This window comes from Branchiostoma floridae, chromosome 4 (genome assembly GCF_000003815.2).
Source record: "Branchiostoma floridae strain S238N-H82 chromosome 4, Bfl_VNyyK, whole genome shotgun sequence".
In the NCBI taxonomy this organism is placed as follows: Eukaryota; Metazoa; Chordata; class Leptocardii; order Amphioxiformes; family Branchiostomatidae; genus Branchiostoma; species Branchiostoma floridae.
This window is the reverse complement of record NC_049982.1, coordinates 28048837-28076669: the sequence shown is the minus strand read 5'-3', so window position 1 is coordinate 28076669 and position 27833 is coordinate 28048837. Positions and strand designations below refer to the sequence as shown.

Here is a 27833-nt window from a genome sequence, read left to right as displayed (position 1 = left end):
ACATACAATGTTTGTGTACAACAGGGAGAAAGCTTTGAATACATTTCAAGAAATATGACTGATATCTAGCAACCTTTACATAGACAGCAAAATGCTTCAATTTTAAGTTCTCAAAACTCAAGTTTGGAATGATATGGGCTCGATCCACTTTGCCATACTAGAGAAAACTTGTCAAAATAAAACAACAAAACTTAAAAATCACAAATCAAAAAACAATTACTCTTTACCAAGCGTAGACACGTCAATTTGTGAATTGCAAGTTGCCATTATTACATCAAATTATTATATTGCAGCAGAAGCTCAAAATAAAGAGTTCACCTTGTCTTTAATAGTACCAGAGGAGGATGTGCATCTATCCCAGCATCCCTTGTGATACACATTCAACAACACAGTTTAGATGGCAAATTGCCACACAAAAAAGTCTGTCTCATAGACTAATTCTAGGTCTTTTCACAAGAAAATGTACTGATGAAATTGGACAAGCTGCTGTACTGTCAAAGGCAACGTGAGAAGTATATTACGTCCAAAGTCAACCATTTGGGATGTGTATTATGGACTGCATATTGCAAGGGATGCTGGGATGGATGTAAATCCACCTCTGGAAAAGTACTGCAGAGTCCGCAAGTGGGTTTTAAAGTAAGTCAGTGCATTTTCATAATTATCATCCCTTTAAGGAATATTTTTCGAATTTCTTTGATGTAAAGATTTGCAAAACATGATTTAGACAGCCTCAGCACTTGGTTGAACAGTAATTCAAAAACATAAATACATGTACATTAATTTATGATACTTATAAAACTATGGACATACTTCAAAATATATTACCTTTGCATGCTAAGTTGAAACACACTCATTGCAACTTTGCCAAGAAATACTCATGTAAAAGCTATGAAGGTACAAACATTGTGTACAAATTATAACTCATTAAAAACTTTGCTATCTCTAAACCATGCATGGTGCAAGTATGAAAAGTACTCTTTTCATCTGAATAGTGACCAAAGGATTTTTGGCCATGCACAATTGCAGGAGATAGCTGTGTCATAACTGCAATCTATGCAAAATGAATGGTATCATATATCAATATTAATGCACACAGCCAAAAAATATAATGTTACACACACTTAAAGACATATATATTGCACTTCAAAGTAGTTTAAAATAGCGTTTGTAGTTGCCTGCTAAACTTTGTGTATGTGTGCGTGTGTGTTTGTGTAACGTGTAGTACATAATATATAATGCACATAGAGTGTGTATAGTATGTACAGTATTGGAATGTTTAAGTTACAGCCTATTCTAACAATCTCTATCTACATATCTACAACATTTCTACAACACCAATGGACGGACTAATACATTTCCCACAGGGAACAAATTTAAAGTTTCTTTGCAAGCAATCATGTAACTACATAAAACAAATTCCATAACACTAAAACAGTGTTTGCCAAATAAAATGCACAGTCACACTTGTGCAGAAGTCCATTACAAAACAGTACATTTTTTGCTTTGAGTCAATTCTATATTATGCAAATTTGATCAAGAGAGGTTGATACCTTTGTGATCCAATTGCACAACTTAGACTTACCAAGCATATGGTAACAATAGGTTCTCATGTATTATGCATATAAATACATTGTACACGTACGTAACCTAGTACATATTGCATAGCAACAAGTTTCCAGTATCAAGCATATTACTAATGGAATGCCATTTTTTCGGGGTATTTCGTTCCACTACTGGCTGCGAAAGATGAACAAGTGAATTTGATGGAATAACATTGAATATCATAAAGAAAAAAGAAAACATTTCTTTATTTCTTGTGTGTTGTTATCTTTTGGATGATCATACTTTCACATTTTGCATAATATAAAATCAACGATTACATAATACCAATTTTAGTGCCTCAACACTTATCACCAATCACCATCCGTTGTAACAGTGTAATTTTGTTGCATACAAAGTTAAATAGCAATAATGTGTCAAAGTATATGGAAAAATTCATCTAAGGCCACAGTAATTGACTAATAGTTCTTTCCTGGTATTGCATGTGTACAAAATGTACCTGCAAGGCATTGAGTGCTCACTCAGGTCATCACAATTGCATAGGGTTACCATTTTGGACAACGTGAAAATGAAATTGCATGAAAATTTCTTGCCTCGTATTCCTACCTTGCAGTTTGCACGTATATCAAAACAACACCTTTTTGAACACTTATTATACACAAGTCATCCAATACTTAAAGGTCACACTGACTTTATTATATGGATGACATCTGCCCGCATATCAAGTTTTGGCTGTTTCCAAAATTGCAATCATACTGCATTACAAAGAAGAAACGAGCAAATATAGATTGTAAAAGGAAAATGGGTATTTATGTCATAGAGTGCCTCATATCCTGTTGTGAAACATTCTGATTTTGTTGTAAACATACCAGGCTTGGTTTGTGAATGCATATTTTTGTCATATTTTTGCCATGCGCACATTTTTTTCCAAGTAAGCTGCAAAATGTATTTCAAGCCCTGAGCAAAGTCATATAAGAAAATGTCAATCAATTAGCACAAAAATGAGCAAGTTATTGTTTGCCATACCATATTCTGTGAGTTCAGTCATTTCTTAAATCTTTCTGACTATATACTTAGATTTCATGATGAAGGCAACTTTTTTTTCACACTTGCATCAGTTTTGGGCTTCCCAGAGGATGTCATCCATACAATTGACTCAGAATGGCCTTCTTCAAAACGATCCCTGTGCACCTGATCCCCTTAAGAGCTCTTGAGTTACTCCAGACCAAACCCTTCAGCGTTCTGAATGGCGATGAGAAGTTTCTGGGCCAGGTGTTTCTTACTCTTGTAGGGAGGAAGGCACAGCTGGTTGAAACAAGTGTGGGCGATCGGTAACCTGAAGCAAAAGACAAAAGTGTTAAGTAAATCCATTTATTTTTGACTTGACCAACAACTCAAAATAATAGATTTCCTCTGTAAGTGGACAAATCGCTGCTGCTACACACGGGTAAAAGAATTCTTCTTCCTCCCCATACTAATAGAACTGTCTGCTTTTTTGTTACTTGCATGCAATCAGTGATTTACTAAGTTTTTTTGTGCTTTTCTTGCACAAATATAGATCATGAATAGACATCAGCTTGTAGGAAATGTAATACTTAGTATGATACATAGAACCTTGAATGCCACTTTTGAAATTACATTCCTACCAGGTTGAATATTTTACAAGTCAGACTATGTCCCTAGTATGTAACCTAAATGACATGTTAGGGGGAAGTGGCATTGACTGGCTAATAGACACGAGATGAAGAGGTCAAGGGTTCCGTCCTTGGTGCTCCTTGCTAGCAGTAGTGTTCATGGGAATACGGAACCTTTCAGCATAACTTTCTCAAGTTTAAAAATGGGAACCTGAATTTGGTTGTGGAGGGATTGAGAGGGTCTCTGCCCTCCAATACCGCACCCTAGACATAGTGGATAACAACTCACTGCCCCTAAAACCTAAAAAGGCAATGGGACTACCAGGACTCTACCTATGACTCTACCATTAAGTTTGCATCATGAATCAGAAGACTCACATGTTAAGAGAGGCGTTTATCCTGACGATCTTGAAGACCATCTCAGCCATGCCCCCCACAGGGATGCGATCACTCCCCGTACAGAACAACAGGAACTTCTTCTGTAGAGGTACCGGCATGAACAGCACTACCTCCCAGAATGCCCTACAGAAGATTTACAAAAGTCAGACATTTCACTATTCCATCTCTACAACTCAATAAGTTTTGGAGATTATTTCCAGACATTGCAATTGACATCCATTACTCTTCTTCAGCATCACTAGAATGAACTTGCAGAATAAGTCAATCTTGTAATCCTGCAATGGAAGTTTCTTCTAGTGATGCTGAAGAAGAGTGATTGGTGTCACTCAAAATGTATGGAAATAATATATGACTCTTATCCTGTTGTAGAGATTGTATTGTCTTTTAATTAGATAGAGCATTTTTGAGCATTAACATGGCAATACATATCACAGCAGTCATTGTAATACACATCACAGAATACACATCCCAGCATTCATTGCAACACATATCCCAGCATTCGCTGCAATACACATCCCAGCATTCATTGCAACACATATCCCAGCATTCGCTGCAATACACATCCCAGCATTCATTGCAACACATATCCCAGTATTCGCTGCAATACACATCCCAGCATTCATTGCAACACATATCCCAGCATTCGCTGCAATACACATCCCATCATTCATTGCAACACATATCCCAGCATTCGCTGCAATACACATCCCATCATTCATTGCAACACATATCCCAGCATTCGCTGCAATACACATCCCAGCATTCATTGCAACATATATCCCAGTATTCGCTGCAATACACATCCCAGCATTCATTGCAACATATATCCCAGTATTCGCTGCAATACACATCCCAGCATTCATTGCAACACATATCCCAGCATTCGCTGCAATACACATCCCAGCATTCATTGCAACACATATCCCAGCATTCGCTGCAATACACATCCCAGAATTCATTGCAACATATATCCCAGTATTCGCTGCAATACACATCCCAGCATTCATTGCAACACATATCCCAGCATTCGCTGCAATACACATCCCAGCATTCATTGCAACACATATCCCAGCATTCGCTGCAATACACATCCCAGCATTCATTGCGATAAACATCCCACAGTACACATCAAAGATTACCTGTATCATGTGTATTGCAGAATGTGTATTGCAATATTGCAATAAATGCTGAAATGCGTATTGCAGAATGTGGGGAACAATGCACGCTTAACCGGATAGTGAGAGTAGTGAGCAAGTGAATAAATGGTGGGATGCTTCTATTTCTACCACTGTGGTGACAGTGACTAGAGACTCACTTGACGGTTGGGTCAGCCCTGGAATATCCCTCGTACTCAGTAACCCTCATCAGGGCAAACATGTCCAGCTCTGGGGACCCGCACACAAGGGTCTCCACTTCCTCTGGACGCAGGAGCTACATGTAAAGAAAACAAAAAAAACGTTGTAAAGAAATCATAATAACCATGGAATCTATGTTAAACATGTATATATCTTTTTAAATTCTTGTTTTACTTCAGAATCTGAAGGCAATAACCTCTGACGAAAACTGTACATAAAATACTGCATGAGGCGGCTTCTACGATTGGGAAACTTCTATACTTTCCATTTCCTGTCACCTTTCTGCCACCTTTGACCTAACTTCCTGTCACTGGCAAGCCCAGCATTCAAAATAATTGCCAATCGCGGAAGTTGTGGACACACACTACTACAAAGTTAACGTACAAACACAACAAATGATTACAATACCTCCATTTTGACAGAGGTAATAAAATGTTAATGTAGATCATATATTTCTACTTATAGGTAAACAGAATAAGCTTGAGACTTGTTCAAGACTTGCTGTTGTTAATGACAATTATCAAGGATAATCAGAAATGACTGCAACTCATTAATGTAAATTATGCATACATCAAATGGATTGTGTTCAACAAGGTTTTGAGGCATTGAGAACTGTTATTTCAGAATGATAAAGCCAAAGTAATAGTATTCCAGAGTCCCATATTTAGAAAAAATCATGTTCATGTAGAAACTTGCAATGGACCATTTAATTGTTCCTTGCCACCTGTTGTTGTAATAATAATTCAAAAGTTTAATTAATTAGATTGTACATTGGGGATGTTGTCATGAAGAAAATGACGCATGGATATGAATATGGTATGCCTATCAATTATTCACAAAGGTATCTGATTCGGATCCATTCAATGCATAGCAAAAGTAATGAAGTAAAGCCTTCAATAAATCATTGTGTTTTTTCATTAGCCTGCATAGCTTTTTTAATGTGACATTGTTTTCGTTCAAACTTCTTTTGTACATATACTATGGAAATGGAACATGTTAATATATTATTGAAAAAAATGTTTTTTTAGGTCCATCGGGTTAGGCAGTTTTAAAGTGAATAAGTCATATTGTATTATAGTATATGATACTATGTTGTCTACAAAATATGAGTACTTAGTACTTACCAACAGTGCATTTGAGGCACAGACGCCATGAAACCCGTAGTAGAAAGCACTGAACTGGTGGTAGATGGACTCGTTCAGAAGCCAGTTGACATAGGACTGTACAAACTCTGAAAACAACAGCAACAGGTCAGAAAATTAAAGTAATGTGTAAATCATTAAATCATAAATAAACAATTTGTCAAACCCTTCTCGTTATTGTAGAGCTCTTGTGGTAGTTCCAAACTAAGCTGCTACACATGTACTAGCCCAAACCTACACCACTGAATAATATAATATCACAAGAATTATCTACTAGTACCATTCCAAAATTATGACCATAGTACACAAAAAATGTACATTCAAAACAGAAGATAATTTGTTTATTTGCAAATCCATGCCCGTAGGCTAATTGCAATGATACAGACAGTAAAAAGTAACAAGTGTCTATTCTATATACACACACGTCAGCTATCTATGTACATGCTTCTACATTCTTTACTGGGAGGTTTGACTTCTTCTTTGGAGGCAGTGGCTGATGAAAAGTCCCACTTCTTTGATGATTAGTGGGTTCTGTGATTTTAACAGAAATATAGTTTTTTTGAGGTCTACTAACTGGTGAAAAGTTGGAAATATTGTTTTGATTGTGTCAAAAAGGTTGTTTCTTTCGTCCTCATAATGGGGGCAGTTACATATAAGATGTATTTCATCTTCCACTGCATCCGTCGCACAGTATTTACACAATCTATCTTGAACTGATATAAGAATTTCAAACTGGATCTTCCATGTAGTACTGTAGAAGGATGCTAGGAGATCCAACATTGACAACATTTTGGACAACCCCAACACACTTGACATATCATAAAGATCTGTCAAACAGCTTTTCAAGTTATGCTGTTCAAACACACAAACACACAATCAAATAAGACCGGAAATATCATTACCCCTATGGCCAAAAAAAAATAATGGAATTACAAATTTTGTGTTTAAAAAAATGTGTTCACCGAAGTTCATGGAAACAAGTACTGTAACAGTAAACCTCACCTGCTCTGTTTTCATTTGTAACAGGAATCTTGTCCCCTCCAGGCTTCAAGTTCATTGTTCTGACTATTCCAAACTCTGTCCTTGAAACCTAAACAGGAAGAACAATCATCTCAAAATGAACATTGTGCAGAATGACTTGTTGCATTTAGGAAGCACTTTGCAATCATGGAAACAACTTCAGATCATAAAGACTAGAAAGAAGTTACATTGTATTATTTCAGGAGACTTCAAAACAAATTGACACTAACCTGGAAAGTCATGCATAGATCTTCCTCCACATTGCCCTCATATTCAAGCAGCTCTTTTAATCCATGAGCAAGGTCCTAAAATTGGGGGTACAAAAAAATATTAGATTATATATAACTCATTTCTTACTAGAGAGGCAACATTTGCAAGCAATCACATGTATTTACCTTCGCATGGTCTAGCTTAACTTTATAATCATACCTAACTAGTAGCCAGGCTTTTAGCTAGGATTTTATTATAGGGAGTCCAAATTTATAGTCGCAGTATCATGGTAAGTGATACAGATGCAAGTATTGCAAGTGGGTCTATGGTGCAAAGGTTTAGAGAACTTATTATAGTGTATTGTAAGGTATCCTGAGGGGCAAAATTACTGTGACCACAAGTGATCTGGTAACATCCCCTGGTCAATCAGAATTTCATACTTCTCAGAATATCTGCTCCAAAGTGTTAGGGCACCTTCAGGGCATCTAGTGCGTCCAATTTCTTATCTTTAGAACAGCATGTCCAAAGACGCACTGGACGCATGCCTGACGAAAAACCTTCCATTGGCTGTTTTTAAGCTGACCAGCCCCTCCACCTCTGTCCTGCCACTTGCTACATTGTACAATCCTATAACATGAAATAGTATCCCTGCAATATACAGTGTTTTGAAAAACATTTCTGAAATCAATATTCTTCTCCACTTACCGGCATGGTCTGCTGCAGATCGTCCACGGTAAGACTAACCAGTCCGACACGTGCGCGAGGGTTCCCGTAGGGTACGACAGCGGGAGACAGCAGTTTCTTGTAGCAGCAGGGTGGGAAGCGCATGTCCAGGATGATGCTGTTATACACAGCTAGACCCATCAACTAAAGTTATGTTAAGGACTTACTATCTGACAACAAGTTTCAAAGTTTCAGGCCAAACTTTCTTATCTTCTGGGAATTCATGACTGTCACACATTGTTCCATTTACTTGTACTGAAAAGTATTTTACACCTCCTTCAGACTATAATTTAGTTGCAAGAACTCTTAAGACTTGGCATCTGTGAGCCATTGGGACCAGGCAACTGATGTTAGTTACTGTACAGTAGAGCTTTGTAGCCTATCTTAATCTAACATTTCAATGGGTATTGATAAAAATTAAACGTATGGTAAAGATAGAAGAGAAATGTAAAGAATTTAAATCTACAGTGTTCATATATCATGTACTGTTTTGTACACATTGACGGATACGACTCCAACCAGATGAAACTCTGAATAGTTGTCCACCTTGATGCTGCTAAACCAGTAGCAGTGGGCCTTGTCATCATACGTGAACATTCCTGTAACATTCAATACAACAAGGTTTTATTCATAATTCTAAATTTCTCACTGGTTCTGTCTAATGCACAGTGCTTTTATATGGCAACAAACATGCATATAGCAGGAAATTGAAGATAGGAAATGATTTTCTATCCTGAAACCTTTCTGGGACCTTTGACCTAACTTCCTGTCAGTGTCCGCATATGCTAGAATATATAGAAACCTTCCACTCTATACTGCATTCAAGTTATTATGACACACTGAACTGAAAACACCGGCCTACCATACAAAACATGCATGATACATTCAGCATTCATATTACATTTGCTACATCTAATTTTTGAGAGGGCATGACAGTTTGTCAAATGTCAATGCAGTGGATCAAGGCTTTTGTTTGTATGTTGTTTACAAAACAAACAATAGAGACAAATGAAAACAACCATCTTTCCCTCTAAATTCTCTCCTGATTTTTTTTTTATGTCACAAAATATATTGTTAGTCTATGGTAGGCAAAATTACCTTGTACATACAAATGTATGTGCAACAAAATCTAGTATTTGGAACAAAGAATACAATGCTGTCTGTCAATGTAGCCTGTCAAACTGCCTTGCTATTGTCTAATTGGACCAAAGAATACCATTGACAGGCTCACAATGCAAAACAATCATCGGACATAAGTATGAATAAAACATGAGCTGTGTATGCGACATGCTTATCTTAAAGATAACCAACAAAAGAGCACTTGTGATTTTAAGGTCAACAATATCTTAAAGTTTATATTGTTCAATATTTACATAGACTGACTGCAGTACAATAACCGTTTATCTTTAAACCATGGGTTTTGTTAAGATAAAAGAACACCGGATCCTTACGTCATTTGATACTACACAATTTTTACTTTTTATAGTAGCTGATTCAGATCCAACAAAGGAAGGGTGTAAAGGGGTTTTACCATATTCAGGCTGGAAGATTTGTTTGAGCAAAAGCAGGAACCACTCCTTGGTGAGGCCCCCCATGTCCAGCCCTGGCTCACCCACAAAATTCACTTTTAGCTTCTTCTTGAGATCTCCACGTTTCTGCATGATCTGTAAACAACAACAAAGATGATTTCTAAATGATCCAATGAAAACAGCTTGTAGAAATATTTCTAGATAGCATACAATATATATAGTCCAGTGGTTTAAGCAGCCCTGCCTCTGGAACTAGAAGCTGTGAGTGTGATTCCAGCTGTAGGGGAAATTCCGTGGTACGATGAACCTGTAAAAACTGAATGTCTTCTCTGTCACGACCAGTGGAAGAATAACACCTCATTGAGCTACATGTGAACTGGATCGATATCACTCTGACTTTCCAGGCAATACTTTGTAGGTTATATTGTTGTATAACATTGCTTCAACTAACATCTCTTGCCAGCTTTCTAGCTGTACCTGTGTGGCATTAAATCGCTAGGCTAGCAGACAGATCCTTAGAAAGAGCACTTAACACAACTTTTCTCACCCAACGCAGGTGTAGAAATGGGTATACCTGACATTGGTTTTGGGAGGTAAAAGGCAGTGGAAGGAGAGTGATGGGCTCTGCCTCCTAATGCCGTATCCTAGACAGTGGATAGCAACCCACTGTCACTACAGCCACAAAATGGCTATGGGACTCCCATGAATATATTACTCAATATCGACATATAGTCTTGTACTAGAGACAACACAGTCAGATGTGCAAAGGTTAAGTGTGACAGATCATTAAGTTTAGTACAACCAGCTTCTCCCATGCTATGTGCCTGCAAAGTTAGTATCTAATGCCAAAGGATGGTTATACTGTGGATATATTGATACAGAATACAGATAAATACTTGATTCTCACCTCGTTGACTGAGTCAGAAACCAGCTGTGATCTTCTGACGTTCAGATTGAGAAATAGCATGCCCATGTCTGGCATTTGTCTCCTCTGTACTTTCTGTACAAGGCTTCTCTGTACATGCAAAGAAAACAAAATTATTATAGTTACATCTGTAATTTCTTCAGCTTATTATGAGCATAAACCAATTCAAATAGGGCCATGATGACTTGGTTATTTGGATGACATCCTCTGGGCACCCTAAAATTGATGCAAGCATACAAAGAAAAAAATTCAAGCTGGGCAAAGCCAAAGAAAGTTTCCTTGAAGTTCATTATGAGATTTTAGTGAAAAGACAGGTTCAACAAATGACTGAATATACAAAACAATATAATTTTAAAAAATCTTGCTATTTGACTTTGGAATTAACATTGGCAATCGATGACACTGTCATATCAGTACTAAACACTTTTCTAATATTTTTCGTTACAATTTATAGTACACATTTTTTCCCTTATTCTGCAGCTTCTTTGTACAATTTACAGGTTCCTTGTGAAAATTGCTGCACTCAGTGTCACCTAGAACTTAAAAACTGCAACGCAACATACCCTTGCATTCATGATCATTTGATGTTCCGAGTCTCTTTGTAAGATTTTCCTCTTGGCTGCAATACTGAGGATGTAGGGGTACTGGCAAAATGAAAACCTGCACAAAAGAAATGTATTAAGTTACAGATAAAGACACTACCGTAACAATGGTTGCGATGATCAACTCATATTCATACAATAATCAATTATCTGTATTTTCACAATTAATAACAGAATTGTATTCAGTATTCAGTGGATGTTGGTTTGTCACATGCAAGAACAGAAATAGGCAATTTTACATCTTGTATAATGTTTATGGTCTATTGAGTTTGTACTTCATGCAATTTCTCATGCAGTCTTTTCTCTCCATTGAGGGGATTTTTATTTCAAAAACACAAATCTACTTGTTTTGTACATTGTACTTTAAGTTTATCTAGTAACCAGTATTAATAATATTTTGTACCACATAATTTCATTTCCTTTTCTTCATCTTTACAACAACCTACCATAGTCCACATGACTGACAGTTGTCCCAATTGACTGAGTGGATTTCTCCACACAGAGTTCGGGGGTCACCACTTCACAAATGGGAAATGGAGGAAAGGGGAGATGTTCTCTTTTAGTCCAAGCAAAGTATAGGATTCGAGGCAATTCTGCAAATAGATGAGTGGATAGAGATGGAATGGTGGATTGAATAAGGATGGAATGAGAGAGGTAAGGAAGAAAGAATGGATGATGGATAGAAGGTAAGATAGCTGGATGGATAACAGAGGGACCAAGATACTAGTAGATAGCAAAGAATGCTGAATTGACTGCAATAATGTTAGTGTTGTAACCTGTACAGCACTTGACTCTTCTACTTCTGCTTATTAATTGGAATGTCTTTCCCAAAAGCCCACTAACATTTACTGAATGATGGTCATATGATTGGCATACGATCACAAATGGAGGGCATTCTTGGGAGAATTGTTCTTCCTTCATACAAAATTCAGCTGTCTTGTTAAAGCTATGCTACATAATATTTGGACAATACAAAAAGTAGGTTTTCCTGCCATTTCTTTACATAGTAAGCTAAGTCTACCCTTTAGCATTGAATATCAAGGCTCAGTGAGAGAAGTTGCAACATCAGTGCATCAAACAAACATGTCAGATGATGTCTACAAACTGTGATCTTCCTACATGGACCTCCATGCTTCCTAGGGAAACACACCCACATCTGGCTTTATATCAGTGTCTTGTGTGCCTGACTGCACAGTGGGGTGTCTGATGACAGTTGCACCAGAGTTTTTGAAAAACGTAATATTTGCAAGATTTCTTGCAGTTTTGAAGGGAATGTAACCTCAGCTTATTGATACCCTACAAAATAGACTAAGTGCATGATTATATCCTATTCTGAAGTGAAAAAAAATTGAGTGTTTGAAAAGAAGAAGATCTTCCCCTGTAGCCAGCTGGAGTGTGATAAACTCATTAGCCCACCCCCTAGGGTGCCTACTGGAGGCCTGGAAGTTGTTACTTACAGCCAAGAGGGTCTAACTTGGGAGGACACAAAGATAATTACGTAGCATACCTTTAAGGAAACGTTTACGGAATGGTCGGTAGTTGAGTGTCACAGTCTGATTGAAAATTCTATGACATCCAAATCATGGACAGTAAATAATGAATGTGAATGTTCTATCCCCAAGGTTACAAAACATTTTCTTTTAACCAAGATTTGAGAGATTTTGGAAACTGTTTTTCATATTGTCACAGTCATACAATTCATTTTCAGCACCAGGGACAGTACCAGAACAACATTGCACAGTCCCATTGGGGTTGCCACTGCACTTTCCTCAAACACTGAGTCCCTCATCCCTAGGACAACATTAGATTTTAAGTGCAGTTAGACAGTTTACCTAGATTCATTCTCAGCACCAAGGACAGTACCCAAAACACCACTACTTCCACACGTCAGAATGCCATTGTGCTATACTTTCTGTAAACACAGGAGTCCTTCTTCTGCATGACTGAATTGAGCCTTTATGAAAATTCCATCATTCTGTAAGGGAGAGAAATGTAACACGCAATGCTCACCCTGGATGTGTAGCTGGGTTCTGCCATGCCATGTACTCTGCCATCAGGTCTATGTGGTCCAAGGCACTGTTGTAGAAGTGGGAGTGGGGGATTTTCATCGGCACACAGATGTTGTTAGCAGCATCTACAGGAATACAACGTTTCACTCAGTTAGTCAAAATCCCTGGCCTGCCATAAACCTTTTGATGCATAGTGTAGTAGTATTAGGGGGCTAGTCCATGGTAGTTACATGTAGTAGAAAAAGTACTGCGTACTACATTGTACATTATGATCTTTTTCAAGTCTTTGGTATGACCCTGTCAGCATTTGCATGCAATAAAGTGACCAACTGTTAACATCTAAGGTTGGAATACTTAATAGTAAGTATTCTTCAGGTGACTGCTATTGTTATTTGGCGAATCTACAAGAGACCAAATTATAGTGTTTATAGGTATACTGCACTGATGTACAATGTATATGCTATACCAAGTTAGATTGATACACTAACTAAACCACATTCATCAAAGCGTCATTCCATGCATGTAAAAGATGCAAAGTCCAGAAACGACAGGTTCTAACATTTAGAACTGATAATGCATTACACATCTTTAAATGTTTACTTTTGATATTTTTTTTGGGGGGGGGGGGGGGGGAGACCTCCCCAAATTAGATCATAAAATGAAATGAATGAATGCATGAAGGAACAGATGAATGGGTGAACAAATGAATGAAAGAACAGAGAACCTAACACCAGCTCCTGTTTCTTCATTTTGATATGTACCATTATGTGTTTTGTATTTCTACTGTAACAATACCAATAAATTGCTTCAATAATGAAGTCAAACCTCAAGTATGCCTCCTATCCCTTCCTACTGCAAATTTAAATGATTTTACAGTGGTACAGTGACACATTCATATAGATAGATACATACAATGTAGTATAACATGATTCAATGTGAAACATTCATATCCAGTATTAGGGTACGAAATAGCACCAAAATGCTACCAGGAAACTTACTAAAGAGAGCAAGGACTTTAGTGGCCGAGGGTATCCACCATCCACACTTGGCCAGGGGCGGGAGTTCGTCCTGTTTCGGGGGGAAAAGCCTCACAGAGATGAACTGTAGCAGGCGGTCCACGATGTCACGGAATTGCACAGCGGGCAGTCTGGAAGTCAGACAAGAGTTTTCCTTAAAGTTAGAGTCCTTTCCACACCAGATGGTGCATGGGGCGGCACCCATATCCATTCAGTAGCCCTGAGCCACACAACTTTGTGCAATCACTATACTGTGTGCAATACTCTTTCCTGAATGCTGAGCACTAAGCAGAAAAAGCAGCATATACCATTTATAAAGTCTTTGGTATGACTCGGCCGGGAACCAAACTCACAACCTACCAAATGCAAGGCAACACTATACCCATTCTGCAAAAGTTTTTTTTTTAAATCTTTGATGTATATTCTTTACAATGTCATAAAATGCAGAACGGCAATGTCATTATAATTGATGGATTTTGACATTTTAAAAAATAATATTACATAAGCTTTGAACTTATGATATAATAAGACTCAGGAGAATATGGGTGAAGAGACGTAAAAAAACAAAGAGCAAAAATTATTCTATACATGATTTTTTTGTAAGTTCTTAATTTACTAATAATTACGTTTAGCATTTAATATATGCAATGTGTATTAATATTATGTGCTAAATTATGTTAACAATGTGAATTAAATTCCTGACCAGTAATTCCAAATGCTTGACAATTAATATGAACATTTACATGTATGTATGGAAGTAAAAGCAAACTGTATTAATTAACAAATATTAATATTTATAGATATATAATTTTTGCACCTTCTCATCCAGCCAACGAGCACCTGATGTTCTTTGTCCTCCAGGTGTGCCAGGTGTCTTATCAGGTGGGCAAAGATGACATAGGTCTTCACATGGCTGAACTGTGGGTTCTTAAGGAAGAAAATGGACAAAAAAAAAAGGATGTTGTTCTTTCAATGTACCTTATAAATGCTTGTGTCTAAGGAAAAAAATGTTTTAAGGACCACTGACAAGTGGTCACAATGGCCAGGTGGTCCTTATAAACATGTAGATGTGATCACTTAAAGTGTACAGCCCTTGCCTGTATCACCTTTGTGAATAAGGCAATTTCAAAGGCTTGTGCTTCCAGAATTACATGTAAAAGATTGTAATAAATGGGTCAATGTGGTATACGCACAATATCATGTAAAAATGATTAAAATGTAATATTGAAAAAATAATTGATTCCTCTTAAGCAGAATGCATGAAAGTACAATTTTAGCATTGAAATTAGACACACAAACCTGGTATCAATTTGAAGTAAGCTCGCAAGTCATTGAAGCTTCTGGGCCTGCAAGATAGCCAAAAAAAGATTCTTATAAAAGATTCTTACAAGCTACAATAACTCTGATACAATTGGCTGCTTTCACTCTATAAGTTAGTACCATGTATTACTATAACATAATTTGTGGATTGACCCCCCTCCTATTTGCTGGCATTAACATGCACATCCACTGTAAATCTTGAAATATTTGCAGTTGTTTTATTTTTGCAGTGGCCTTTTCATGGGACAAATTCATAATGAATTGCATGTACAATGCACTACAAAGATGTTTCAACTGGAATACAGTGAAAATTGAAACCTCATTTGTCCTCCTAACACAAATTAAAGCTGCTGCAAATGTAAATAAATTTACAGTATTGCCATACAGAATATATCTCATCATGACTGTGTATAGGAATAGAATATGAACTCCATATTTTCATATGCTGGTTTGACGAAGATGATTTTTAATGCAACAGGCACATTGTGCACATTACAAAATAAATTGGTATCCCAAGTCATAATTTTTGCTTTCACCGGATGTACATACAAGTCATGAAACCTTGTGTATTATGCATATGCAGCATTGTAACGTTTTTCTTATCGCTGTGAAGCAGAAAATGGACAATGACAGACAATGTGCAAGGGCATCAAATTGTCCAAAGCTATCAGCATCTTCATAAATTATGCATAGTGCAGCATAGCAATTGAATCATAAAGTCACAAACTTCAAACCATGGCCCTCTAGAATTGGTAATAAGCTAAATGCAAGTGTGGAAGTTACAAGAAAATTGATGGATGATTGTATACCTCTTAGAATTTTGAGGGCTACAAAAAATACGAATGATGGATTGCATGTAAAATTGTTTTCCATTCTTCATTTTGTATTCCCGATAGGGTAGCAATTTTCAATTTATTCTTCAAGTTCTTTGAATCATTTTCAAAGTACACCTCATATACACGTAATATCTATGTCCTTGCATTGAAAGATAACAAAATACTGCTCGACAAAAACAATTTTCACACATTATAGTTTTCAAAAATTCTTTACTCCCTAGTGGGATTTTTGTTCAGTCTTTGTACTTACAGTTTGTATTATTTTCAAATCAATTAGTAGTAGTTATAGGATTAAAAGATATACAACTAGTAATACCTACCCTTTGATATCTTTTTGGAGAAGACTATTTACAATTCCCCTGAGAACAACCTTTTGAATATCTTGTGGCTGCAAGGAGAACAAAGAAGAAACACATATTAATTGTTTGAAAATTTTGTAGAATATTGGGTTGTTTATCAAATCTTCATTATAGCTAACAAAATAAGGTTACACCTTGTAACAGTTCTTTACCTGTACCTGCATGTCACATTTTATTGGGTACACATCTCTATTCCTTTTTGCATTTAGTACATTTGTATATGGCATAAAAGGAAATTTCTGTTAACATGGTTTTACATGTTGATAGTACATCATATAACTGCATATCATATTACGTGATTGAAATTAAGTAACTAATATACACATACAATTGTGATATACAGCAACTGTAAAAGTGAGCCTTACCAATTCCATAAGTTCACTATAGGCAGCATCTAGGAGTTGGACTGCCACCCCTGGGTGCTCAGTAGGGTTTCTTGTTGTAGAACTTTCTTCCTACAGGGAAAAGTTAAAACCAAATTTAGTTCTAGCAAGTAATCATAATAATAACCTAGTCGAAGGAAAACTGGGGAATGTTGTTTTTCATATTACTGTCCTGAAACATAGGTTCAGTCTATAGGTGATAGGTATTCCTTCTCCCCCCCCTCTCTCTCATCTAGATTTCTTATTATATTATATCATGTAGGGCATTAAATAGGAGACCTTCAAAAGTTTGGTGGGATTTTACATTTTCATACTTAAGATATCCATGCCAGTATAGAAATTTTGTGTATTTTGCAAGAGATCATCAGAGTTCTAGGGTCAGTTTGGTAACTGCAAACTCAAATGCAGCATGTTTTCCTAGACCTTAAAAATGTTCTGCACAATATATATATAAAGTTCTAAACAGGTCATTAACTTAAGTTTATTTTTTGTTTTGTTTAATGTTTCGAATGTCTGTTATACAGAAAAGATTTCATAATATATGCAAAGAAATTAGCATTAGCAGAAATCCCTTGGCAAAAGCTGTCCACTCAAAACGAAATCATACCCTACATAGTGGTGATTTTGATGAAGTAGTGTTTGTGTGTCACCATGGTTACATGGATCGAGGCATGCTCTCCCCAAAAGGACGTGTATCAATTGATCTATTGACCCGAATCTCTTAGGACATGGAACACTGGTCTTGAATGGCAGTTCAGAGAGGGATTGAAATACTAGGTTCATATGAATGTGCACACAAACTTATTTCAGGTTGAATGAATTTCAAGCCCTGTGAGACCATTGTTTCGGGGCATAGCTTAGGGCAGCTGTCCTCAAATGCAGTACACAGTCTTCAAAGACATTTTCCTGTTACTCCTACTTTCTTATACATTCTGACAAGCACAGAAGTCAATATCATATTGCATTCAATAGTACATATATATTTCAAAGATATATACACCTGAGCATTTATCTAATCTGTTGGTTGATGTTTACTTGAAACTTTAAACGCCGTTTGCATTCCAACAAACATTCTACAAAGAAGAATCTATACAGTATACTTGCTAGACTTGTGGTTCAGAACAACTTTAAAATAAAGTATGTGGCACACAGCGATTGCAGCACAGTTTCCAAACTACAGACCTAAAACACTTGTGGTATAACATGAAATTGATGAACAAGACCATAAGGTACTGTCTCTATTTTGCAAACTAAGACAGGAACAGAAAAAGAATGTATTAAGTCACCTGAAAGGTACCAACAAGCTGGTAGAAGGAGTCAAATGAAGTTGAATAAAATTCCTGTAGGGTCTTGAAGTTGCCAGAAGAGTGGGCTTGGGTAGCGTCATCCCTGGATTGATTATGAGTGCATGATATATCAAATACTATTACCAGACATTTCTACATAACAACATTATGAGTAACAATACTGTTAGTTACAGTTCTTATCTTCTATCTTTAGGAAAAATACATTTTAGGTAGTACATTATGGATCCAATCAATGACTATGGCACTTAGAAAAATTATTTTCAGCATCTATTTTTCTGTTGTTCTCAGTAATACATCAATTTTATATTCTGTTCAAGGGCGATATGATTGTGGCCCAGGGATAGGTAAAAATGTTTGCAGGGAGTTTATGTATAAAGTTGTTTGATACCATAACTTTTCTATTGTAACTGCACAACAGTGCTAATTGTTTTCACAGCAAATTTTGTTATTACTACAGAATGAAATCCCCACAGAAATAAAGGTATTGACAGTATTTCAAGGAAAAGAACACTTCCCAAATTCAATATCTGGAGTGGATAGTTTCTTACTTGAATTCCTGAAAGGTTTTTCTGATGATGATAGGTTGCTGTGACTTTGCCGGACTCTGTTGTTGTTGTTGCTGTGGCTGAGTGGGGGACGTCCTCACCGGGGTGGTGGGGGGAGCAGTGACCAGGGGGCTGGTGCAGGTGGGGGTGGCTTGAGGGGGGTGGATGGGTGGCAAGTTACCCACGTAACGTCTTCTTCCAGAACTGTAAAATAAAGATATTACATTTACAAGTCAGAAGACACAATTTTCAGCTATGTTTCATACATGAAAGTCCCTGAAGTTTGTTAAAAATTGTGAAAAAGACCAAAATAAATGCATAACATTATACACTGAAGAGACAGAGCTGTGTCCATTCCTAAGGTGCCCTTTGATGGTGCTGAATTCAATGTCATATAATACATTGTTTTCATCTTTCTTTGTCTTAATTTTTGATTTTACGGTAAGAATAAACATGTTTCATGTTTAGTTACAAGACAAATCGGTGAAAAAGTTATAACATGTACCTATTGAGTGTTAGGCTATTCACACACCATTACAGGTGTACGCAATGTACATGGATGCGTGCTTTTATCATCAACATTTTTCTATAAGATTTTCATGGTGCTACTCTCATGTCCCTAATAAACATACCTTCCGGAATAAACATACCCCCCGGACAAATCCTCAATATCTAATAAACATACCCCCCGGAATAAACATACCCCCCGGAAAATTACCAAATTGACAAGTATTTAACTGTGTCCATACTACTTCTGTCCAAAGAAAAGAAGATGATAAGCAGGTAGGTTCTTTTTATTTATTTATGCCTAAGAACCACATCAGTTTTATAAATAATGAGCTGAAGAACTATAACAGATATCTTGTTCGAATTATGATATTTTCTCCATTTTGTAATAAAAGGTACAGTGAAACCTGCCTTATGTAACATGGTATAGGGGCCACTTGGCCATTTCGGTCAGTTTTCGTCGGTTAGTTGGTTTCCCCCGATGACCTCACGGGTCACTACATCCGTATCCCTGGCACTGTGAATTATGGGAAGTGCGCAAGTCGTCTATGCCAACACTGCCGATAGCGGTCACCGGCGCGGCGCGACTGGCGGGGTTCACTTTTTTCAATTTCTGCACTACATCAGCAAAATGTAGGCTCAAATTTGACGATTTACGAAGGAAACGTTGAATAAAGAAACATTATACAAAATTATGTGATTTTATGCGAAATTTTTCCACCAAAGTGGTGTTGAATTCACACGGCGTTTTTTCTCGTCTCAGACTCTTTGCACTCTACGTATACCCTTCTCTACATCGTCATATCTGTGCAAACTGGAAGACCATATGGACAGATTTTACAAATAGACCGTCCGTTCATGTATCTGATGTTTTAGGTTCTTGAAATGCATGTACGCTGTCCCAATTTTCGTATTCCGCGGGCCAAAAATGGAAATCTCCGTCTCCGGTAATTTTCCAAGATGGCGTCAGCAGCAGATAAACAAGGTCACTAGGGGTCAGTGGGCGACTCCATTTTTCCAAGGTAAAATGTCGCAAAAAGAATTCTCATGTGTACATGAAATACAGTGATTACGGTATAAAAACGATTAAAATCTATTACATGAAACTTTTTTATGTGAAAACTAGACTAAGGCTGATTTTTGCCGGAGAAATAAGCCTACGTACAGAAAGTTTATTTCGACGTGACCTTCTCTGCATAATGGCACATGCATCTACAGAGGAAAGTGTTTGTGGCGGTTTGAAGCTTAGAAATGATTATGAACTTGCTGTTTTTACTGACGAATTCCTGCCGTTTTGGAGAATATGCGGCGTCAAAACTCATATCACAAGGGAAACGAACTTATAGTTGTTATTTTTACGTCCAGTATTTATTATGTGAACGAATCACTCTTCCGCCTCGCTGACGAAAGAGCATGGAACCACAAGACCGGAAATTCATCGTGCAAGGTGCTGGTTTACGATGTAAACAGAGACTGTAAACTACTACTAAATTAAAACTAAAAGTTATTTATGTAAAAATTGTATTTCAAAACGTCAGTGCGGTGTCTTATTTTCCCCCAAGAACAACATTTACTTCGTAGCGTCATAGCAAGATGGAACGAAATCACTGAAAGTGTACCGCGTACGCGGGTCAAAACGCGGGGAAATCCGCGCTGCTTCGCCCGACAAATAGTGAATTTTGAGCAAAATACCGCGGAAATATGGGCAGAAACCCCAAAAACTTCAATTCTTTGAGGGTCCTGGCTTAGCAAAGCCCCAATTTTCAGAAAAAAAATAAACGTACCGTCCAAAATAAGAACGTACCGGGTGGATTGTGAGGCTGAAAAAAATAAACGTCCCGGTACGTTTATTAGGGACATGAGAGTTTATCATATTGGTGCTGCCTAATGTACACATATCTAGCCATGGATGCGACTGTTACATTTACTTTTTATTTAGTATACAAGACTCAGACGTACCCTTTTCTGACAGATTTTTCCTCCCCTTGTTTTCCGCCACGTGGCCGCAGTGCGCTGAGAAAGTTGCTGATCTTGGCGAAAGGCCGATGTGTTTTCCTCTGCTCATCTGTCTCCATCACCTAAACAACAAAGAGTGAAAGTTAAAATTATTTTCACACAACTGGTGCATAGCCGACTAGCCAGGGCAAGAGAAAGTGCTGATCGGGCAAGTGCATGTCCTAACCCACTCATCCGATTTGGCAAGTACTAGTAATATTTTATGAATTTTATCCATGAGAGAGATTTTGATATACTTGTTACCTTTCAAAGTCATAACATCAAGCATTGGTCGTCACAGAAAAATAGAGCCAACAATAAAAGAATTCCATTGATGGAATTGAAAATACTTACTAATAGACAAATGCCATAATATTCAAATGTCCGGATAAGTGAAAAGTTGTAATTTTTTCTATATACATGTACCTGTACATGTACTTCCTCGATAGGACAATTAATGTTAATAATAATTAAAAAAAAACTGTCTAAATAGTCATTCCTTGGGCCACACACTGAGTGACACAGGTGACTATATGTACGGTATGTGCACGTAAGGCATAGGGGCTAGTCCACAGGTACTGGAGTGTGTACAACTCCTATAATGGAGGAACACATATCCAACAAACTCTATATGGCTAATCTGCAAAACCCACCTGGTACATAGAGTCGTATGTTTGGTCAAAATCCATCTTGAAACTGTGCAGGTTCTTGAATTTTGTCTGCTGAGCTGAGTACAACGCAGCAAATGCTCTAGTGCCCCACCCAAAAAAATTTCTTTGTATTTCTAGTTATTCTTTGTCTGTGGCCAGTCAACGTCATGAAGGTTAATGGACTGTCAACAATTGTTATGGCTGCTACTAGTAGTACCTAATAGTATACAATATGCATATATATGATATAACTTATAATATAAGGTCTTTCAAGAGCGGAAGGGTGGATTAGATTTAGTATCTCAGCCCATTTTTGTACTAAAAAGTAAAATACAGGATAATCTTCAAATCCACTAACTGTACCCATTGAGTATGCACTCCCAACGACTTGCTATAATGGTATGGAATTGTAGTCAATTTCATGCGCTTGTCTATAAACGCATATGAAACCCATGTATGAAACCTTTATTTTAAGTTTGTTAACCAGGATGCTACCTGCCTTCACCCACTGATCTTAGGAAAGAGTTAACACTGAGCGGCCACAGCTGCATTTCAAAGACGTCTGCAAGAGGGACTTGAAGGCACTTCAAGAAGAACAAGGGGAACGTATTCACAGTTTCAGTCACCGTGAAAACTGCGAAAATGAAATCTTCATACCAAACTTTCCAGATTTGCAGTAACATTTTTTACAGGTGGTATTCAAGGTCTGGTTGGATGTAATAACGAATATATGGGTTTTATTATTTAAAAATAAGTACTAGGACCAGATCAACATTTTATGACTTCTAATAGTTGTTTTTACTTATTCTTCTTAAACTGCAACAATTGCAACAATATGTAAATGTAACATTCATTTATTTTGGCAACAAAACTTCCTTACTAGTACGTTTTACGACATACGGTAAATCTTGAAATGTTAGAGGTAGTTATCATCATGGCCATTTTTTTTGGGTGACCCCTCCAATAGGTTGTACCTTGAATTACCCTACCTAATATATCATTACAGTACTACTACTACTAGCAAATTTCAAACACCTCATAATTTGGTTCCCAGTCACGACATAAAAACACTGCAAAAAGTAACAGAATTTACCGTAAGTACCAGGTGATTAGTTGCTAGGCACGTAGCACGGCAGTAATTACTATAACAACACGCTGTTGTCACAAGGAGGTCGCAAACACTTCCTATTGTGCACGCTTCAAATCATAATAATTCAACTTGACAGGGATAACAAAGGGGCGTTTAATTTGTCCTTTTCTACATGCTACGTCAACTCCTGGTCCAAAGAGTATTTGTGGCAATATTTGGAGGGCGTATTCTACTTGCACATATATATCATATATAGTACATGTATATAGCGACCTATTACAATATAAGGGAAGCAAATTCCTTGTTTTAGTTTGAACCTCATTGAAAGCAAAACACAAGGAGGTTTAAATAGAGAAAGCTCTTAGAGTAGACACGAAGACAACCAAAGACTCTACGTATCCAGCTCCAAAAAGTAGTTGTGGTAATATTTGGAGGACTTATTTTACTTGCATATCATATCTAGTGCATGTATACAGCAACCTTTCACAGTATTAGAGAAGCAAATTCCTTTTTTTGACCTCCTTGAAAGCAAAATAAAATTGTAGCAAGAAGGTTTAATCTAAAATTTTAAAAGCTCCAACAAAAAGTCCAAGAGTCCCAAAAGACTTGGATATGACAAAGAGTTCCTTGGTTACGAAAATAAAAATTTTCAGATATGTTTGAGGGTTTTTTTTTCTGAGTTGGTTAGGAAATTTACCTTGCTTGTTGTTGCGGAGATAGGCGGCAGAAGCCCTGTCGACCCAGCACTACCGCCAGCTGTTGTTGTCGTGCTCGGCGCGTTGTTCACTGGCAGCCGGGGAGAGCTCGAGCTAGCCCTCCCCTCAGTCAACCCCTTTCCCCCATCGCCTACCGCTAACGTTTCCTCGGAAACTGTGGCGTCCTGACTGCAAGCTACGGTGCTGGGCCTTAAATTCTGCTGACCCACTTGCGTGGAGCTCATTCTCACCTCTCGACTCCCACTTTCTTTGTGGAGAAGAAAAGGAAAACCTGAGGAAAATGTCGTGCGACGACCACAACACTACTCGCCAGTTCCCGCGTTTTACACAAATTTCTTTCGTGCATAGCAGTCACATTTTGGTCAGATTACACGGATAAAAGGTTGTACCAGCGTTTCCCGCTTACATGGTGTCCGTAGGTGCTTGTTAAGGCTTAAGACGTCAAGAAAAGTCAAGGTATGACTTCCAAAATACGCCGGGCCACCGTCTTGGAATGTTTGTTGGTGGTTCGAGAGTGAGGCTTAGTGAGGGCAAAGGTCAGCGGCCTCGTCCATTTACAAGGAAAGGGGGCGCACGTGTTATAGCTCAGCTGCACTGGTTGTTTACAAAACATACAAAGAAAGAAACAAAGTACTGAAAAGTCTTACTGGGAACTCGGCATTGTCAAAACTTCTTCTCTTCGCCTCTCTTTTTGTCCCTTCCCTCTTTATCTTTCCCGTCTTTAACTATATCTCTCCCATCTTTATCTCTCTCTCCCTATCTCAAAGATTCAAACACGGGAAGTTCTGCTTCAGTACTAAGGACAGCCCCAAGGGGGACCAAAATTAAACTTGCAGTGGACGTTCGTCTTTCAAAAATCAATCGTGATATAACCTCCTTGCCATAGCAAATAAAAAATAGCCATACGTCAATATCCTCTCTAAAAGTTCTAGATTTTGTTTTGTTTTAAAAGATATATTTGATTACTCGCTCTCGTATTTCTTGCCATAAAACCCAAAAATGTTCAATCAGCTCCATCGATGACATGCGTGACATATAACTTGCCAGAGAATATTAGAATTCCCACATTCTTACTCCACCTGGCACTGTGTCTACGCACGAGTATGTCACAGGGCGGCTAGTTTTCATGTAGCTCGGAAATTTTGAATTCATATTGGTACATCTTCGCATCTAGTAAGTACAATTTTACGTTAAGGAAAACAAGGGCATGCTTTATTGCCTTAGGCAAGAATGTTATGTTTTAGGGGTGAATGTGTTTGTGGAGAGTATTACCTTCGAAGTTGCGGATGAATGTTGAAGATATTTGGTATGTTGGTGAGGGTTGGCAGATGGAAGAAAGGATAAGATTTTGGGCTGCCTAGCAGCTTTCTTCTGTACTGCAGCGCAACCTCCGGTTTTGACTATCAAGTCTGTCACGACTTTCACAAAAACCGGCTTTCTTGGCGTTGTACAAGAATCAGCTATAGTATACTATTGGTAATAACAGCGATGGTTAGGAATATGGATGGTTTCCATTACATTTTTGGTCGCAGTTGAAGTAAAATCGGGTGTGCTCGAGTTACCTGTGACTGGAAATACCAGGTACCAAGGTCCACAAAATGCTATCAAAAGAAAAAATGGGCTAAGTTGAGCCAAACCCGCGAAAATGAGTTCGCTTCTATGATGAATGCTTGAACGATTCTTTGACATATCTATTGTTGTTGTTTTTCATTATTCTTTTTTCTATTGCACATTTTAGAATATCAATAAGTTTATTGTAAATCCTTTCCCAAAGTTTAAAGATAGCCCTATTCATGGATTCGTATTTCCCTTCAGGTACAACTACTAGCGGCAAATCAAAGTTAACCACCAGGACGAGAGATGTGGTGGCCTGCTGGTTCTAAAAGTCGGACCATGGCCCTTTGTTTGTGTGCGTTTGTCGCCCTTATCGCCTGCGTACGATCTCAACTCTTATCCGAGAGGCGGTTCATTTACATCGAACAAGGTGAGAAGACATATTTGTTATTATCCTTTTCATAAGGCCAAAACAGTATCGAAAACGGAACAAAATTTATTCCTTCCTTGGTGCGTTCTTTGTAACATGTTGTTTACTAGGATTTTGTTTTCTTTTTCTTCGTTAGGCTCTGGCTGGTTTTGATATCAATTCTTACTCATTTTTATCGGACTTTCTCTTTTAGTTTAGTATCTTTTTTTATCCGCCAAACAAATGGACAAAACGGAAACCTAAAAACATTCTCAGCATGATGAAACAGTTAGAAAAGTCGTCAAAACAATCTGAATAACCTATAATCTACGCTTGGAGAATTAATAGAAAAATGTCAACTTTGATCGGATTCAAGCTTATAAATAGGACCGGTTTGACTGTACAATGTGCTACAATCTCTGCTTTACGGTGAGCCTGAATGTTATTTTTCAGCACACAGTATACCTTACAATACTGTAAATGCATAAACGTGGGGATTTAATTTCGCGGTAGAGGGAAAAAGGACTTTTCACGGTGTTTTTAATTTCGCTGTAGCACCCTGCACTGCAGTCTCTTACCGCCATGAAAAAATGTTCGCGGTGGATTTAAGTTCGCGTCGAAGCGGCCACCACGAAAACCGCGAACAGTAAACCACCGCGAAAGTTTCGTCGTAATGTATACTGTAATTCCTGTTTTATTAACGGTAACTTTATGTTCACGGTTTTCACGGTGACGTCTGTGCCGCGAAGTTATCATTGCCGTTAAAAAATCATTCGTCTTTCGCCCCCCTCCCCCTTCTCCGCTACCATCCAAGTACTTAGAACTAGTACTTACTAGTACGTTACGAATGTCTTATCCATTCACACAACACACTTTCAACACGCAACGATCGCCACAATAACAACTCAAACACAAATTCTCCTCAAGAAATAAAACATTTATTCTACAAGCACAAAATTGTGTCATTTCTTTTACTTATGTTCATGTTTACGTTACGATAACATAAACCGCTATTTTGTTTACATCGCCGCTAGCAGGCAGCATGTGTACATTTACAAACTAAAAAACTACTACAGTGCTATTCAAGCAAGGAATTACTACAGGATCATCACTGAAAGTACTAGTACTAGTACAAAAAATGACTCGTATATTTGTACAACTACAGCTAGCGATACATAAAAAAAATGTTACAAAATGGCGGTACCCAAGCCAAGCGTTAGACAAAGGAATTTTCAACAAAGTCGCGGAATTTCAGGTGATGAGTACAAATAAACCAGCGAATTTACTGAAATACCAGTATGTTGTAAAAATAAAAGTTGATTCAACACATATACGATACAGGGAGTCATTATTGTATAGAAATGTGCCACCGGCGACCGGAGGAAAAAGAAACATATCGGCTTTGTTTACTAACAAAACTTACGTACACGCCGTGACATGGCTGCGATAACAATCTACTTAGTACATTATCATAGTTTAACTAGATTTCTACAAGTTAAAAACAGAACAAAAAATAAAACTGAGTAGTACCGGTCTTTACAAATACAAGTAATGGCTATGGAATTACAGCAACTAAGATTCACAACAATAATAGCGGGGAAATTTTTACGACTAGAAACGTGGCAAACAAAACTCCGCTTACATGCCGAAAAAAAGACGTTCGTTTCATAATTCTGAGTTGGAACTACTGTAAATATCGGAGAGATAAACTCTTCACCTCCTTGTGTACAATTTGTGTACAATTTGTGTCCACAAATTACGCTGAAAGTTTAAAACTTAGCGCCGTCTTTCACGCCGAAAATATTTCAAAATGGCGCCCGCGTCGCTTGTGTTTGGCGTGGGTATCCCGTCAGCCTATGCGGCAAATGTGATTGCGACATATCAGGGGTCATTGGCCCTGTTGCGTTCCGTGCGCTGTCATCAAATCACGGCCGAAACAGGCCGACTTTCTTTTGGTGAACCGCCGCCACCGCGAACATAGAGTGCCGTTAACACTTAATTTTTTCTCACACCGCGAATTTGCTACCGTGACATAAGT

The 27833-nt window shown here is 37.7% G+C and overlaps 2 protein-coding genes across 2 annotated transcripts in view; one reads left to right on the top strand and one right to left on the bottom strand.

Annotated features, from left to right (window-relative positions):
* Window positions 1–1707: 1707 nt before the first annotated feature.
* LOC118413317 (probable E3 ubiquitin-protein ligase HECTD2) lies at window positions 1708–24363 on the bottom strand. Its single transcript, XM_035816624.1, has 21 exons — window positions 23814–24363; window positions 21341–21459; window positions 18878–19078; window positions 18309–18411; window positions 17005–17094; window positions 16601–16668; window positions 15436–15470; window positions 14942–15062; window positions 14107–14255; window positions 13110–13233; window positions 11061–11157; window positions 10480–10587; window positions 9575–9707; window positions 8554–8642; window positions 8026–8187; window positions 7341–7415; window positions 7093–7180; window positions 6073–6179; window positions 4909–5024; window positions 3573–3716; window positions 1708–2896 (listed from the first exon to the last, which is right to left on the bottom strand). The coding sequence occupies exons 1-21, from the start codon at window positions 24054–24056 to the stop codon at window positions 2776–2778; spliced, it is 2493 nt and encodes an 830-aa protein (XP_035672517.1). The 5' UTR covers window positions 24057–24363; the 3' UTR covers window positions 1708–2775.
* Window positions 24364–25674: 1311 nt separating this feature from the next.
* The window catches only part of LOC118413723, a 12478-nt gene continuing 10319 nt past the window's right edge, over window positions 25675–27833 (top strand). The window contains exon 1 of the mRNA XM_035817251.1: window positions 25675–25816. Coding sequence (XP_035673144.1) covers window positions 25693–25816 — 124 coding nt within the window. The 5' untranslated portion in view covers window positions 25675–25692. The remainder of the gene's footprint in view (window positions 25817–27833) is intronic.

What these genes read in the sequence shown, in the direction of transcription:
- LOC118413317 (XM_035816624.1), bottom strand. Translation starts at nt 24,056, where the DNA reads ATGAGCTCCACGCAAGTGGGTCAGCAGAATTTAAGGCCCAGCACCGTA. An exon ending in TTTCTGACTCAGTCAACGAG is followed by an intron (nt 9,708 to 10,479) that starts GTGAGAATCAAG and finishes TGTTGTTTACAG; the next exon opens with ATCATGCAGAAACGTGGAGA. An exon ending in AGGGCTGACCCAACCGTCAA is followed by an intron (nt 3,717 to 4,908) that starts GTGAGTCTCTAG and finishes AATCTTCTGTAG; the next exon opens with GGCATTCTGGGAGGTAGTGC.